This window comes from Mobula birostris, chromosome 3 (assembly GCF_030028105.1).
Source record: "Mobula birostris isolate sMobBir1 chromosome 3, sMobBir1.hap1, whole genome shotgun sequence".
NCBI classification, from domain to species: domain Eukaryota; kingdom Metazoa; phylum Chordata; class Chondrichthyes; order Myliobatiformes; family Myliobatidae; genus Mobula; species Mobula birostris.
In genome coordinates this window covers 48,230,841-48,249,177 of record NC_092372.1, presented here as the reverse complement: position 1 = coordinate 48,249,177, position 18,337 = coordinate 48,230,841, and the positions used below count along the sequence as shown (strand labels likewise).

The 18,337-nt window shown below is 41.3% G+C and overlaps 1 protein-coding gene across 5 annotated transcripts in view; it reads right to left on the bottom strand.

Moving 5' to 3' along the window:
- ipo11 (importin 11) overlaps positions 1-18,337 on the bottom strand; it is a 427,187-nt gene that overhangs the window by 106,133 nt on the left and 302,717 nt on the right. For 3 of the 5 annotated variants that reach the window (XM_072252587.1, XM_072252589.1, XM_072252588.1), the window contains exon 30: positions 5,044-5,128. The exons of the other annotated variants lie outside the window; for them this stretch is intronic. In XM_072252587.1, coding sequence (XP_072108688.1) covers positions 5,044-5,128 — 85 coding nt within the window. The remainder of the gene's footprint in view (positions 1-5,043; positions 5,129-18,337) is intronic. 5 annotated transcript variants of the gene reach the window in all.

The following is an 18,337-nucleotide window of genomic DNA, read 5'->3' as shown; positions in this document are numbered from 1 at the left end:
GCTTGTTTAAAAAAAAAACCTTCAACTACTGATCTCTGTCCCTATCCAACGCCATAATCTTAACCACTGTCAAACCAAAATCCATGGAGTTGATGAAAAAACAATTTTTGTAGTATTTGTGCTGTCATAAGTGAATCAGCATTGAGTAAAATACATCTAATAGATTGTTTTAAAGAATTTCAAATGATGATAAAAATAGATATTTTTATGCATTACTCAAGCGTCTTATTCCTGTATAATCAAACTGGAAGTCCAGTTAATGATATTATTGGGAATTGCTAGCTGGTCAAAAAACAACAGTAATGTATCATTACTAAAGTAGTATTTTTCTCATGAGTACGAATGAGATATCATTCCCTTACTGAGATCTTAAGATTTTATGCTGACTTTGCATGAATATTCTTAAAAATTTCTGTGACAGAAGCTAGGATTCCATGAGTTTTTGTTATAGCTTTATTAACATGAAATGGTGTCCTTAATATGCTGTTGACATGCAATTTAAAATCCCTTCCTCAACACTATTCTATTTCCATATGAATAAAAGTATTTTCTATTAAAAAACTAAATAGAAAACTTCTCATATTTAATTCCGAATCTCACATCCAATCAAAATCCTTTTACAACTCGTACATAAGACATAGGAGCAGAACTACAGATAGAAACAGGTGAATTGATTATGGGGAGCAAGGACATGGCAGACCAATTGAGTAATTACTTTGGTTCTGTCTTCACTAAGGAGGACATAAATAATCTTCCAGAAATAGTAGGGGACAGAGGGTCCAGTGAGATGGAGGAACTGAGCGAAATACATGTTAGTAGGGAAGTGGTGTTAGGTAAATTGAAGGGATTGAAGGCAGATAAATCCCCAGGGCCAGATGGTCTGCATCCTAGAGTGCTTAAGGAAGTAGCCCAAGAAATAGTGGATGCATTAGTGATAATTTTTCAAAACTCGTTAGATTCTGGACTAGTTCCTGAGGATTGGAGGGTGGCTAATGTAACCCCACTTTTTAAAAAAGGAGGGAGAGAGAAACCGGGGAATTATAGACCGGTTAGCCTAACGTCGGTGGTGGGGAAACTGCTGGAGTCAGTTATCAAAGACGTGATAACAGCACATTTGGAAAGTGGTGAAATCATCGGACAAAGTCAGCATGGATTTGTGAAAGGAAAATCATGTCTGACGAATCTCATAGAACTTTTTGAGGATGTAACTAGTAGAGTGGATAGGGGAGAACCAGTGGATGTGGTATATTTGGATTTTCAAAAGGGTTTTGACAAGGTCCCACACAGGAGATTAGTGTGCAAACTTAAAGCACACGGTATTGGGGGTAAGGTATTGATGTGGATGGAGAATTGGTTAGCAGACAGGAAGCAAAGAGTGGGAATAAACGGGACCTTTTCAGAATGGCAGGCGGTGACCAGTGGGGTACTGCAAGGCTCAGTGCTGGGACCCCAGTTGTTTACAATATATATTAATGACTTGGATGAGGGAATTAAATGCAGCATCTCCAAGTCTGCGGATGACATGAAGCTGGGTGGCAGTGTTAGCTGTGAGGAGGATGCTAAGAGGATGCAGAGTGACTTGGATAGGTTGGATGAGTGGGCAAATTCATGGCAGATGCAATTTCATGTGGATAAATGTGAAGTTATCCACTTTGGTGGCAAAAATAGGAAAACAGATTATTACCTGAATGGTGGCCGATTAGGAAAAGGGGAGGTGCAACGAGACCTGGGTGTCATTATACACCAGTCATTGAAAGTGGGCATGCAGGTACAGCAGGCGGTGAAAAAGGCAAATGGTATGCTGGCGCTTATAGCCAGAGGATTCGAGTACAGGAGCAGGGAGGTACTACTGCAGTTGTACAAGGCCTTGGTGAGACCACACCTGGAGTATTGTGTGCAGTTTTGGTCCCCTAATCTGAGGAAAGACATCCTTGCCATAGAGGGAGTACAAAGAAGGTTCACCAGATTGACTCCTGGGATGGCAGGACTTTCATATGAAGAAAGACTGGATGAACTGGGCTTGTACTCGTTGGGATTTAGAAGATTGAGGGGGGATCTGATTGAAACGTATAAAATCCTAAAGGGATTGGACAGGCTAGATGCAGGAAGATTGTTCCCGATGTTGGGGAAGTCCAGAACGAGGGGTCACAGTTTGAGGATAAAGGGGAAGCCTTTTAGGACAGAGATTAGGAAAAACTTCTTCACACAGAGAGTGGTGAATCTGTGGAATTCTCTGCCACAGGAAACAGTTGAGGCCAGTTCACTGGCTATATTTAAGAGGGAGTTAGATATGGCCCTTGTGGCTACGGGAATCAGGGGTATGGAGGGAAGGCTGGGGCGGGGTTCTGAGTTGGATGATCAGCCATGATCATAATAAATGGCGGTGCAGGCTCGAAGGGCCTACTCCTGCACCTATTTTCTATGTTCCTATGTCTATGTTTCTATGTAATAAGGCCATTTAGCCCATTCGGATTATCGCTGATCTATTTTCCCTCTCAACCCCAATCTCTTGCTTTCTCCCCATAACCTTTGACAGCCTATCAACCTCCATTTTAAATATACTTAAAGACTTAGCCTTCACAGCTGTCTGTGGCAATGAATTCCAAAGATTCATCACTGTCAAAAGAAATTCCCCCTCATCTCTGTTCTAAAGGGACTTCCTCCTATCCTGAGGCTGTGCCCCCTGGTCCGAGACACTCGCACACTTGGAAACATCCTCTACACATACTAAGTTAAAAAATTCAACGTTCAAAATTAATTTATTATCAAAGTACATATTTGTCACCATATACAAACCTGAGATTCATTTTCTTGTAGATATACTCAGTAAATCCATAATAGAATAATAACCATAATAGAATCAACGAAAGACTACACCAACTAGGTCTTCAACAAGTGTGCAAATACAAAAAGAAAGATATAATAATAATAATAATAACCATCAAGAATATGGGATGAAGAGTCCTCTACTTTTTGTAGGTTTTTCTATTCAAGAACATTGGTGTTTCTATTTCACTCCATCAGGGGTCTAGGCATTTCAATATTCAATAGATTACAATGAAATTTCTCCCCTCATTCTTCTGAACCCTATTTGGCACCCAAATATGCACACATGCAGATATTGCCTTCATGTCATAGATTAACTGGTGAGCATAGGATGACAGGTTAGTTTAGTCAAGTTCAAGTTTAATTGTCATTTGGCCATTCACGTGTATTTAACTAAATGAAGCAGCTTTCTTCCAGGTCTAGGTGCAAATCACAGTCACACGCAGCACACATAACTACAATCACAAAATAATATTAGCAAAAATCCTGAGTGACATGGCCTGAAGATCAATGGTGCACAAGGTGTTGTCCTAGAGCTATGCTTCTGCAAAAACAAACGTGCAGCAGTTCATCTCACACCAAGTCAGCTCCAGTTGAAGGCAATCCAGTTTGTCTTCCATGGAGCGAACACTGGAGAACAGCACCAATGGGACAACCAGCCTGCAGGGGCCAGTCCCCAGCCCAGAAGACTCTGGCATGCCCGCCGCACTTCTGTTCTCTCCCACACTGCCTTATGCACATCCTCCCCTGGGTGGTTGTAATAAGTGACTCCATGCATGAGGGCTTGATCCGTGCAACAGTGAAGGCCATGCAGCTCCCATGCCATCGCTCTTGCCAATTAACCAACCTTGCAGTATTATGTACTACCAATGTCCAACAGGGGTCTTCCAATCAAAAGAAAAATGTGTAAGACAGTCCTTGCACCATCTGTTGAACCTGGAGAGGCCGCTATGACCAAGAGGGTCACCATCTTACTGAAAGTCATCCCAGGGATGATCAATTACCCCTAACTTCTGAACACTTCTCTATGACATAAAACGAGGCAGTATAACGTATCAAGTCAATGCTAGTTTTTAGAGCATGCCCATCAAATCCTTCTTCCACTTATTTCCCTATAATTTATTCTCCCACATATGCCCATAATCAATGTCTGATCCTCCTTCCAACCACCTTTACTGAGAGCAAGTAACAATGTAAAGTCAATCTGACAACTAGCATATCTTCAGAACATGGAAGAAATCAGGAGATCCCACAGGAAATCCATACTCAACATGTCATGACTGTCAGTGAGTTACTGGGGCTCCTGCCTGTTCACCAATTGTCTTCACAGATCTTCTGCTGCACCTTGCCAGCAGATATCTTCAGAGCTCCCAAAGTATTTTTTTAACATTTGCACAGGCAACTTCTATTTTGGATAGGATTGGATACATTTTAAAATCATTGGCAAGTGAATATAATACTACTTGGGCATTCATTATCTCATTTCAGAAAGTCGGACTGGCTACGAGCCAAGTCACAAATAAATAGTATTTTCATTAGCCACTGGCCATTTAACTTTGTTAATGAAAGTAAAGTCAACACAAAAGTGAAACATTGTTCAATAATTCAACTGCTGAAATCGATCCATAAATCTAGCCTATTATTAGAAACATGATTTCTCTAATTAGTTGTATTATTTGAAATAGACAACCAAACAAGTTTGCTGTCATGCTTCTACCTTTGGCTTGCCTTAATCTGAGCAGCAAAAAGTACAAAAGTATGATCAAGCATAAATAAATCACTTGAGTAAAATCACACTGATGCTGTGAAAAGGCTTAATTACAAAAAAAAACGTTGATGGATTAAAATGTTATCCTGCAAATGGTTGAATGACAGAATCCAGAAATGCCTCACCTGCAATCTGTGGAGAGTTAAGTGTGTTAGGCCTTTTAGCATAACAGAGATTTAAGTTACATGCAAGTCTTCATTTTCTTCAAGGCATTTATTGTGATAACTAAAACCCAAAAGGACAAGGTGGTTCCGTAATGACAGGCCCACGGAGCACAACGGTCACAAATTCATATCAGACATCGGATTGGGGTGGGGAAAATTAGAAAGAAAACAGTATAAAGAAATAGAGCATCTTGTTGGCTTGATGGTGTATGTTACCCTTTGCATCCCTCAGTCACTACTGCTGCAAACAACGCAAATTCCATGACAGAGTGTATGGTATCTTACCAGCTTTTTCCTCTTGTCTTGTTCAGTTGGGGGTTCTTCATCTTCGCTTACTTTTTGCTCCTCAAAATGTGAGATCACCATACAGCTATTTGAAGGAATTAACATAAGTCTTTAACAATGCTGTTGAAGTTCCAGTGCTCAGAAAAATAATTATATTTAATAACAGGTATATAATAACACAAGTAAAATCCAACAAACCAGGTATGAATAAATGATACATATCTTAATGCATCTGAGTACAATTCTGAGTACTTTCTCAGAACAGCTTAATTAAAATGGGCACCTCATGACAAAATAAAACAGCAATGTTTTTGAACAGTTTCATAGTTTATAGCCGTGATGTATAAATGAAAGTGATTTTTGAGTGTACTTTGCAACATTCTGGGCCACTGTAGCCTTGTTTATCCCGAACTTGTCCAATTTATATCAATGGAAGACAGGACTGGGCAAAATATGGAGAAACCAGATTAAATTGGATTCCTGCTCACAATTATGTATGCTGAGGTGTTCAATACAGTGATGATGCTACAATGGTCTAACGAACACTGACCATTGGTAGACAAGCAGCATTACAAGGATATGCACAATCACACAAGGAAATATTGTCATTATTTTGCTCTATATTATAAAGCATTACAACACACATTCAGAAATTTGGGGACTGGATTAAATATATTGCTGATTATGTAAAAGAATTTGTAAAATTGGAAAAAAAATTGAATTGAATAACTAAACACAGCTTAGTTCTAGTAGTTGTGCTGTCAGAATGAATCTAGAGAGAAAAAATAACAATGAATCAATGGGAAGCTTTGTAGGAGATTAAATAATTACTTTTTTGAGTGGATAAACATTAATTACCTACATCTCTTAACACTACCATAAAGGAGGCAGTACAGGAGCCTGAAGGAGCAGATTTAATAATTCATTAGTAGCTTTTTCCCTTCTGCCATCAGATGTGTGTATGGTCCATGAAAACTACCTTGTTTTTCCTTCTTTTTGCAGTGTTTTATTCTGTAAATTATAGTAATTTTATGTCTTTGCACTGCACTGCTGCTGCAAAATAACATATTTCATGTCATATGAGACAGTTATAATAAACGTGATTTTGATTCAAGTGCACAAGGCATTATCAATTATTTTCTTCAGCTGCAAAGTGAGATCCAAACACAAGCAAATAATGAATTTTTCACTGGCAATCTATTATTCACCAACTTCATTTAAACATTGCGGTAACCTGTAGACTCATAAAAATGTCATTTCATGAACAAAGATAAATGAAGGATACATAGTACTGGGAAGAAAGAGGTGTTTAACAGCTGTAAAGGGAATTCATCACAACTAACTGTTTTGGTTTATTTCTCTGTGGCCGAAAGAACCTGAGACAACTTGCAACAACAAAATGTAGCACAGAGTTACAGACTAGAATGCACAATAACCTTTGTAGATTGAAAGAAAGATTAAAAAAAATAGAAAAACAGAAAACATAGAAAACCTATGGCACAATACAGGCCCTTCAGCCCACAAAGTTGTGCTGAACATGTCCCTACCTTAGAAATTACAAGGCTTACACATAGCCCTCTATTTTTCTAAGCTCCATGTACCCATCCAAAAGTCTCTTGAAAGACCCTATCATATCCCCCTCCAGCATCATTGCCAGCAGCCCATTCCATGCATTCACCACTCTCTGTGTAAAAAACCTACCCCTGACATCTCCTCAGTACCTACTCCCCAGCACCTTAAATCTGTGTCCTCATGTGGCAACCATTTCAGCCCTGGGAAAAATCCTCTGACTATCCACACGATCAATGCCTTTCATCATCTTATACACCTCTATCAGGTCACCTCTCATCCTCTGTCGCTCCAAGGAGAACAGCCCGAGTTCACTCAACCTGTTTTCATAAGGCATGCTCCCCCAATCCAGGCAACATCCTTGTAAATCTCCTCTGCACCCTTTCTATAGTTTCCACATACTTCCTGTAGTGAGGCAACCAGAACTGAGCACAGTACTCTAAGTGGGGTCTGACCAGGGTCCTATATATCTGCAGCATTACCTCTCGGCTCCTAAATTCAATACCACGTCTAATGAAGGCCAATACACCATATGCTTTCTTAACCAGAGTCAACCTGTGCAGCTGCTTTGAGCGTCCTATGGACTCGGACCCTAAGATCCCTCTGATCCTCCACACTGCCAAGAGTCTTACCATTAATACTATATTCTGCCATCATATTTGACCTACCAAAATGAACCATTTCACACTTATCTGGGTTGAACTCCATCTGCCACTGCTCAGCCTAGTTTTGCATCCTATCAATGTCCCGCTCTAACCTCTGACAGCCCTCCACACTATCGACAACACCTCCAAACTTTGTGTCATCAGCAAACTTACTAACCCATCCCTCCACTTCCTCATCCAGGTCATTTATAAAAATCATGAAGAGAAAGGGTCCCAGAACAGGTCCCTGAAGCACACCACTGGTCACCGACCTCCATGCAGAATATAACCCATCTACAACCTTTCTTTGCCTTCTGTGGGCAAGCCAGTTCTGGATCTACAAAGCAATGTCCCCTTGGATCCCATGCCTCCTTACTTTCTCAATAAGCCTTGCATGGGGTACCTTATCAAATGCCTTGCTGAAATCCATATACACTACATCTACTGTTCTTCCTTCATCAATGTGTTTAGTCACATTCTCAAAAAATTCAGTTTGGCTCGTAAGGCATGACCTGCCTTTGACAAAACCATACTAACTATTCCTAATCATACTACACCTCTCCAAATGTTCATAAATCCTGCCTCTCAAGATCTTCTCCATCAACTTACCAACCACTGAAGTAAGACTCACTGGTCTATATTTCCTGGGCTATCTCTACTCCCTTTCTTAAATAAAGGAACAACATCCGCAACCCTCCAATCCTCCGGAAACTCTCCTGTCCCCATTGATAATTCACAAATCGCCAGAGGCTCAGCAATCTCCTCTCTCGCCTCCCACAGTAGCCTGGGGTACATCTCATCCGGTCCCGGCGACTTATCCAACTTGATGCTTTCCAAAAGCTCCAGCATATCCTCTTTCTTAATATCTATATGCTCAAGCTTTTCAGTCCGCTGCAAGTCATCACTACAATCACCAAGATCCTTTTCCATAGTGAATACTGAAGTACTCATTAAGTATCTCTGCTGTTTCCTCTGGTTCCATACACACTTTCCTACTGAAACACTTGATAGATTATATCCTTTCAAGTCTTATCCTCTTGTTCTTCACATACTTGTAGAATGCCTTGGAGTTTTCCTTAATCCTGCCCGCCAAGGCCTTCTCATGACCCCTTCTGGCTCTCCTAATTTCCTTCTTAAACTCCTTCCTGTTAAGCCTTATAATCTTCATGATCTCTAACATTACCTAGCTCTTTGAACCTTTTGTAAGCTTTTCTTTTCTTCTTGACTAGATTTATTACAGCCTTTGTACACCACAGTTCCTGTACCCTACCATAACTTCCCTGTCTCATTGGAACGTACCTATGCAGAACTCCGCACAAATATCCCCTGAACATTTGCCACATTTATTCTGTACTTTTCCCTGAGAACATTTGTTCCCATTTTAAGCTTCCAATTTCCTGCCTGATAGCCTCATAATTCCCCTTATTCCAATTAAACACTTTTCTAACTTATCTGTTCCTATCTCTCTCCAATACTATTGTAAAGGAAATAGAATTATGATCACTATCTCCAAAATGCTCTCCCACTGACACATGCCCAGGTTCATTTCCCAATACCAAATCAAGTACAGTCTCTCCTCTTGTAGGCTTATCTACATATTGTGTCAAGGAACCTTCCTGAACACACCTAAATAAATAACGGATGGGGTAGGAGGGGGAGGTGGGGCATTAGCGGAAGTTTGAGAAGTCAATATTCATGCCATCAGGTTGGAGGCTACCCAGACGGAACATAAGGTGTTGTTCCTCCAACCTGAGTGTGGCTTCATCTTTACAGTAGAGGAGGCCGTGGATAGACATGTCAGAATGGGAATGGGACGTGGAATTAAAATGTGTGGCCACTTTCTCTGGCGGACAGAGCATAGGTGTTCAGCGAATCTTTACAGTAGAGGAATCCGTGGCCTCCAACCCGATGGCATGAACATTGAAGCCACTCTCAGGTTGGAGGAACAACACCTTATATTCCATCTGGGTAGCCTCCAACCTGACGGCATGAACATTGACTTCTCAAACTTCCGTTAATGCCCCACCTCCCCCTCGTACCCTATCCGTTACTTATTTATATACACACATTCTTTTTCTCTCTCTGCTTTTTCTCCCTCTGTCACCCTCACTATACCCCTTGCCCATCCTCTGGGCTTTCTCCCCCTCCCCCTTTTCTTTCTCCCTAGGCCTCCTGTCCCATGATCCTCTCATATCCCTTTTGCCAATCAACTGTCCAGGTCTTGGCTCCATCTTTCCCTCTCCTGTCTTCTACCATTTTGCATCTCCCCCTCCCACTTTCAAATCTCTTACTAGCTCTTCTTTCAGTTAGTCCTGACGAAGGGTCTCGGCCTGAAACGTCGAATGTACCTCTTCCTAAAGATGCTGCCTGGCCTGCTGCGTTCACCAGCAACTTTTATGTGTGTTGCTTGAAATTCCAGCATCTGCAGGTTTCCTCGTGTTTGAGATATAGGTAGGTTAAGTGAGTGGGCAAGGGTCTGGCAGATGGAATACAATGTTGATAAATACAAGGTCATTCACTTGGGAAGGAAAAATGGAAGAGCAGATTATTATTTAAGTGGTAAAAAAATTGCAGCATGCTGCTGGGCAGAGCGGCTTGGGAGTGCTTGGGCATGAACCACAAAAGGTTGGTTTGCAGCTACAGCAGGCTATCAAGAAGGCAAATGGGACGTTGGTCTTCATTGCTAGAGGCACTGAACTTAAGAGCAAGGAGGTTATGCTGCAACTGTACAGTGTATTGGTGAGGCACCTGGAGTACTGTGAGCAGTTCTGGTCTCTCTACTTGAGGAAGGATATACTGGCTTTGGAGGCAGTGCAGAGGAGGTTCACCAAGTTGATTCCAGAGATGAGGCTTTTAGACAATGAGGAGAGATTGAGTTGTCTGGGACTGTACTCACTGGAGTTCAGAAGAATGAGAGGAGATCTTATAAAAACATATAAAATTATGAAAGGGATAGATAAGATAGGGGCAGGAAAGTTGGTTCCACAGGTTGGTGAGACAAACTAGGGGACATAGTCTCAAGGGTAGGTTTAGGACAGAAATGAGGAGCAACTACTTTTCCCAGAGGTTGATGAATCTATGGAATTCTCTGCCCAATGAAGCAGTGGAGGCTACCTCAGTAAATATGGTTAAGACAAGGTTGGATAGGTAGGGGAATTAAGGGTTAAGGGGAAAAGACAGGTAGGTGGTGATGAGTCCATGGCCAGATCAGCCATGATCGTATTGAATGGCGGAGCAGGCTGCATGGGCCAGATGGCCTACTCCTGCTCTTACTCCTTATGTTCTTATGTTATGTTCAAAAATGAATCTAGTGCCCTTCTCTGCAGAAAGGAGTATGTGGAGCAGCAATCTGATTCAAGTCATTTAGAAGAGAGTTCAATGGGAGCAGAAATAAAGAAATTATTCCAATGTGTTAGGTAGTGACAAAGAAAAAGAATGACATTAAAAATCTAATGTCATAATAATTAATAATGATAATCATCAATTAATAATCATTAATAATCTAGTAAGGAACATTCAAGCAAGGAGTAGGAATAAGTAAACTGCTCATCACTTTGAACAAGGCAAACTGATATTCTGCATTACTCTCAATAATCTTTCAGTTTTTCCTTAACAAGAAGCCACCCAACGTTTCAAAAGATGTCTTAAGACTATTTCTACTACTCTTTTAGGAAGTGTTCTAAAGGCTCACAACCCCTATATGTAAAACCTCATTTTGCCTCATTTCTATTTTAAATTTCTGAACAGTGACCCACAAAGGTAAGCATTTGCCTTCCATCCACCTGGTAAAGACCCTACAGGACTTTATATATTATACCTCTTCTCACTCTTGTAAACACCAATGGATACAAATCTAGCTTATCCAACTGATCGTCATAAAACCCACTTATTCCTGGCATTAGCTTAGTAACTGTCTCTCAATTATTCCCATCCTTAAATTAGGAAACCAGCGCTGTTTTCACTGCCCTATGCAAAAACAAGTATAGTCTTCCTATTTCTAGATTCAATTCCACTTGCAATAAAATGTATTATGTTACTTTTCCTTATTTACTAGATTTTGAAAAGAATGAACCAGATTACCCAGATACCTCTTTATCTGAGCTTAAGAATCTCTCACCATTTAGCTAATATGCTTCTATTTTAATTTTCTTGCAATACAAACAAGTTCACATTTTCTAAACATTATGCACATCAAACCCTTACTTAATTGCATTATAAGTATTTAATCAAGTTGGTGAATTTCCATCATTATAAATTCCTCATTTAAAGTGTGGTAAGTGGAAAATAGTAGCACAAGTAGCTGAAAGAGATAACATGGATGCAGTTAAAAAGAACATAGGTAAAAATAAATAGGAATAAAGATTATTAGGGTAACTTTACAGGGTTAGGTGAAAAAGTATGCATGGAAACTTGTGTGGAAACGAAACCATTAAAACCATTTGTTAATGAATGGCAAGCTTCAAACAACATAAATAAAAGTATCTAGCCTACTTCATCAATCAAAAACCCCTTGACAATTCCCAAACACAATTTACTTTTATCTAATTTGTCCCTTGAAGCATAATCTTCATCAACTATATACAGGATCCTACACATTCTTAATCCCTTGAATGGAATTTCCCTTTGCTTGATTCCTAATTGGCCAACCCCTAGTTCCAGAACTATAAATAATTAACAAATGCTCCTTTAAATCACATTTTAATCTCTGTACCCTAAGGTGAATGCCACCAGTTCTCTGCATAGTACTTCAACCATGAGAGCTGGCTGGTAAATTACTTCTAGACCAGCGGTCCCCAACCACCGGGCCGCAAAGCATGTGCTACTGGGCCGCGAAGAAACAATATGATTTGGCGATAGGAGTCAGCTGCACCTTTCCTCATTCCTTGTCATGCCCACTGTTGAGCCATTACGCACGCGAAGTCATTACCCGTGCGTCATCCACGTCAGCACGGGAAGAAGATCAACTCCTCAATCTTGCAAATGACAGCGGGCTGAAAAGTATGTTTGACATAACTTCTCTGCCGGTATTCTGGATCAAAGTCAAGGCTAAATATCCTGAGATAGCCAGGAAAGCAATGAAAACGTTGCTTCCATTTCCAACATATCTCTGCAACAAATGCAACAAAAATCAAATTGTGGAACAGACCAGACATAAGGAACCCCCTTCGAGTATCGCTGTCTCCCGTCACCCTTCGATGGCACCGTCTTGTTGCAGGGAAACAAGCCCAGGGCTCCCACTGATTCAGCAATATTGGTGTATTGCAATGATTTTATATGTTCATATGGGGAAAATATGTGCCGTGTATTTAATATCCAAACATTACTTAAAATGCTATGATGCTATTGACTTACTTATATAACCATATAACAATTACAGCACGGAAACAGGCCATCTCTGCCCTTCGAGTCCGTGCCAAACGCTACTCTCACCTAGTCCCACCGACCTGCACTCAGCCCATAACCCTCCATTCCTTTCCTGTCCATATACCTATCCGATTTTTCTTTAAATGATAATATCGAACCTGCCTCTACTTCTTCTACTGGAAGTTCGTTCAACACTTACTTCAAGCTCTCCTGTCCTGCCCTGATAATCGACTTATCGCTATATTCATGTGAGGAAAATATGCGCTGTGTGTTTAATATTAAATTCGTTAGATCAACCCTTTTAGAAACGAAATTGAGTGTATTAGTCACATATCACTTATATCCCGGTTGTGATTAACAATCCCCCCCCCCCACAGAATCGCCAAAAACGATTTGTAGAAAAAAATCGGCATGTTCACGCATGCGCACTGGTGCTCACGCAAGGCTTCATGGTCATTGTAGTCTTGGGGTAAACAATGTATTTGACTGCTACTCTTGCCTGTTGGCAACCCTACCCACCCCCCCCCCACCCCACCCCCACCCTGGGTCGGCCGGTCCGCAAGAATATTGTCAATATGAAACCGGTCCGCAGTGCAAAAGGTTGGGGACCCCTGTTCTAGACCTTCTTCAAGACTTTGACATTTTTTCTGAAAATGCAAGGAAGTAATCTAAATAGAATATTCCAATAAAGCACAAAAGACCTTTGAAAAGATTCAGTATAATTTCTTTGTTCTTGCATTAATGTTCTCTATCAATAAACCTAAGAAATACACTTGCCATTTTAACTATTTCCAAGGTGCTCACCAACCTTTAATAATTTTTGAATACACACACGCTATGCTTCTTTTCCTACTAATCCATTAAAATATTAACTTTTATTTTACATAGTCTCTTCTTATTTTATCAAAATGCACACCTTCAAATTACAAGCATTAAATTTCACCAATCCCTCAAAATTGTTCCTATCCTCATAGTTTAGCATACAGTACCTTGAAAATATATTCAGCCCCCAACCCTTTGTTCACATACAGAAGTATTATAACCAGAGATTTTGATCAATTTAACTGGGAATTTTTAATTGTGAGTTGCATGTTCCTTTTCCTCCCTGCAGTAGATTCCGCAAAACAAGGTAAACTGTAAAACATGAAAAAATAAAAATTCAAAAAAAAACATGAATCTTTGCTCAGTACTTCGTTGAACCAACTCTCATGGTTATTAAAGCCAGTGGACCTTTTCGATAAGCCTCCATTAGTTTTGCACAATGTGATGGAGCAAGATTTGCCCATTCTCCCTGCAAAATTGCTTCCGGGGTGCGAAGGGGCAACTCGAGTAGCAGCAGTCTGCTCTCAATGGATATGACTAAATATTCTCATTTCAGCCTGCTACAGCTAAAAGGTGCAACTGCTTCCAAGGTCAGTACAGTCAACAAAGATGTCTTAATGCGTTTAAATGAACTATCGCTGCTTAAAACTGATGGAAACATAGAAACATAGAAAATAGGTGCAGGAGTAGGCCATTCGGCCCTTCAAGCCTGCACCGCCATTTATTATGATCATGGCTGATCATCCAACTCAGAACCCCGCCCCAGCCTTCCCTCCATACCCCCTGACCCCCGTAGCCACAAGGGCCATATCTAACTCTAAACAACTCTAAACACAAAATATCTGCAGATGCTGTTGTCAAAGGAACACTCACAATGCGCTGGAGGAACTCAGCAGGTCAGTCAGCATCAGTTGAAAAGGTTAGTTGACGTTTCGGGCTGAAACCCTTCGTCAGGACTGAAGGAAGAACTTTGGGGAGGGTTTGAAGAATGCTGGTAGTTGAAAAAACAGTAATTTGGAAGACAAAGGGGTGGGGGAGGGGAAGCAGGGAGGTGACTGGCAGGAGAACAATGCGCAGTAGTAGAAGGAGGCGGAACTATGAGGCAGGTGATGTGAAATAGGGATAAAGGGAGGGAGGGGGAGGGAATTACCAGAAGTTCGAGAATTCTATGCTCATACCAAGGGGCTGGAGACTACCTAGACGATATATGAGGTGTTGCTCCTCCAACCTGAGTTTAGTCTCATCATGGCAGTAGAGGAGGCCATGTATGGACATATCTGAATGGGAATGGGAAGCAGAGTTGAAGTGGGTGGCTACCGGGAGATCCACCTCCCTCATAGTTCCGCCTCCTTCTACTACTGTGCATTGTTCTCCTGCCAATCATCTCCCTGCTTCCCCTCCCCCACCCCTTTGTCTTTCAAATTACTGTTTTTTTCAACTACCAGCATTCTTCAAACCCTCCCCAAAGTTCTTTCTTCAGTCCTGACGAAGGGTTTCGGCCCGAAATGTCGACTAATCTTTTCAACTGATGCTGACTGACCTGCTGAGTTCCTCCAGTGCATTGTGAGTGTTCCTCTGGAAACAACTCTAATTGTGGATGGAAGCGCCCACAGAGGACGAGTGGCTGAAGATCAGGCTAACAAGTGCGTTTAAGAAAATGGGGTTTTAAATGCCTAATACCGACTATTTTGCTGGCAAACGCGCAGTCTCTGATGAATAAAATCAGTGATCTCAGAGCTAGGGTGCTGAATCAGAGGGACATTAGGACCGCATGTGCCCTTTGTTTCACAAAATCCTGGTTAATCCCTCCCGTACCGGTTGCAGCGATTCAGATCGATGAGTTTACTATATACCGTCACGATAGAGCTATAGCGTCTCTCAAAAGCAGAGGTGGAGGAGTATGCCTCATGATCAACTCTTCTTGGTGCACAAATATATCAGTGCTGTCCCAATTCTGCTCACCAGACTTGGAATATCTAGCAGTTAAGTGCCGTCCTTTTTACCTACCATGGGAGATCTCCGGGGTCATTTTGGTAGCACTATAAGGCCAATGTCAATCAACCTTTAGATGATCTGAGCAATGGGCTCAACATGCACGAAACCACGCATCCTAACGTCTTCACCAGTGTTTTGGGAGACATTAACTAGGCCAATCTGAAAAAATCACTAAGCAATTACCACCAACAGATCACTTGTAGTACTAGAGGAAACAACACACTGGACCATTGCTACACCACCATCAAGAATACCTACCATTCTATTTCACGCCCTCACTTCCGGAAGTCTGATCACCTGGCTGTACTTCTACTCCCTGAGTATAGACAGAGACTGAAGACTGCAGCACCAGTAGTGAGGACCAAGAAGGTATGGATAAGGAAAGTACAAGAGTGCCTACAAGACTGCTTTGAATCAATGGACTGCACTGTATTCAGGGATTCAGCCTCGAAATATGCTGCAGTTGTTACTGACCATTAAAACCTGTGTGGATGAGTGTGTGCCTACAAAGACTTACTGTACATTCCCAAACCAAAAGCCATGGGTGAACCAGGAGGGATGTTGTCTGCTGAAGGCTAGATCTGTGGTATTCAAGTCTGGCGACCCAGGCCTGTACAAGAAAACCAGGTATGATTTGCAGAGGGCTATTTCAAGGGCGAAGAGACAATTTCAAATGAGGTTGGAGGCGACATCGTATGCACGATAACTCTGGCAGGGCTTGCAAGAAATTATTTCCTACAAAGCAAAACCCAATAGCATGAATGGTAGCAATGCTTCACTACCAGATGAACTCAATGCCTTCTATGCCCACTTTGAAAGGGAGAATACAATTACAGCTGTGAAGATCCCTGCTGCACCTAATGACCCTTTGATCTCTGTCTCAGAGGCCAATTTTAGGTTGTCTTTAAATAGAGTGAACCCTCGCAAGACAGAAGGTCCCAATGGAGTATCTGGTAAGGCTCTGAAAACCTGTGCCAACCAACTGGCGGAAGTATTCAAGGACAATTTCAACCTCTCACTGCTATGGGCGGAAGTTCCCACTTGCTTCAAAAAGGCAACAATCATACCAGAGCCTAAGAATAATAATGTGAGCTGCCTTAATGACCTGGTAGCACTCATATCTACAGTGATGAAATGCTTTGAGAGGTTGGTCATGACTAGACTGAACTCCTGCCTCAGCAAGGACCTAGATCTGTTGCAGTTTGCCTATCACCACAATAGGTCAATGACAGATGTAATCTCAATGGTTCTCCACACGGCTTTAGAGACCTGGGCAACACAAACACCTATGTCAGGATGCTGTTCGTCAACTATAGCTCAGCATTTCACACCATTGTTCCCACAATCCTGATTAAGAAGTTGTAGAAACTGGGCCTGAAGACCACAATCTGTGCGGATTGGTGATAAAATCTCTTCCTCACTGATGATCAACACTGGTGTACCTCAGGGGTGTGTGCTTGGCCCATTGCTCTACTCTCTATATACCCATTACTGTGAGGCTAGGCATAGCTCAAATATTATCTATAAATTTGCTGATGATACAACCATTGTTGGTAGAATCTCAGGTGGTGACAAGAGGGCGTATAGGAGTGAGATATGCCAACTAGTGGAGTGGTGCCACAGCAACAACCTGGCACTCAATGTCAGTAAGACGAAAGAGCTGATTATGGCCTTCAGGAAGGGTAACACAAAGGAACACATGCCAATCCTCATAGAGGGATCAGAAGTGAAGAGAGTGAGCAGTTTCAAGTTCCTGAGTGTCAAGATCATGTGTCCCAAAATATCAATGCAGTTATAAAGAAGGCAAGACAGTTACTATACTTCATTAGGAGTTTGAAGAGATTTGGGGTATGTCAACAAATACACTCAAAAACTTCTATAGATGTACCATGGAGGGTATTCTGACAGGCTGCATCACTGTCTGGTATGGGGGTGGGCTACTGCACAGGACCGAAAGAAGCTGCAGAGGGTTGTAAGTATAGTCAGCTCTAACTTGGGTACTAGCCTACAAAATAGCCAGGACATCTTCAAGAACCGGTGCCTCAGAAAGGCAACATCCATTATTAAGGACTTCCAGCACCCAGGGCATGCCCCTTTCTCACTGTTACCATCAGGTAGGAGGTACTGGAGCCTGAAGGCACACACTCAGCGATTCAGGAACAGCTTCTTCCCCTCTGCCATCCGATTCCTAAATGGACATTGAACCATTGGACACTACCTCACTTTTTTGTAATATATAGCATTTCTGTTTTTTTGCATGTTTTTTTAATTTATTCAATATACGTATACTATATGAGATTTACTTATTTATTTATTATTCTTTTCCCTCTTCTATATTATGAATTGCATTGAACTGCTGCTGTTAAGTTAACAAATTTCACGTCACATGCTGGTGATAATAAACCTGATTCTGATTCTGAGGTTATTTGGAGTTGTGGAGAGGGGACAGCTTCTTCCCCTCTGCTATCTGATTCTTAAATGGACATTGAATCTTTGGACACTACCTCACTCTTTTTTTATTATGCAGTATTTTGCACATTTTTAAAAATCTATTCAATATACATAATTGATTTGCTTGTTTATTTATTATTATTATTATTATTTTTATTTTATTTTTTTTCTCTCTGCTACATTATGTATTGCATTGAAGTGCTGCTGCTAAGTTAACAAATTTCACGTCACATGCCGGTGATAATAAACCTGATTCTGATGCTGATCTGAGGTCTTGCCAGAGATGTCCGAATGGGAAGGTCAGGACTCTGACTGGACCACTCAAGGACACAAGACTATAAGATATAAGAGCAGAATTAAGCTATTTGGCCCATCAAGTCTGCTCCGCCATTTCATCATGGCTGATCCAATCTATTTTCTTCATTTGAAGCCACTCCATGGTTGCTCTG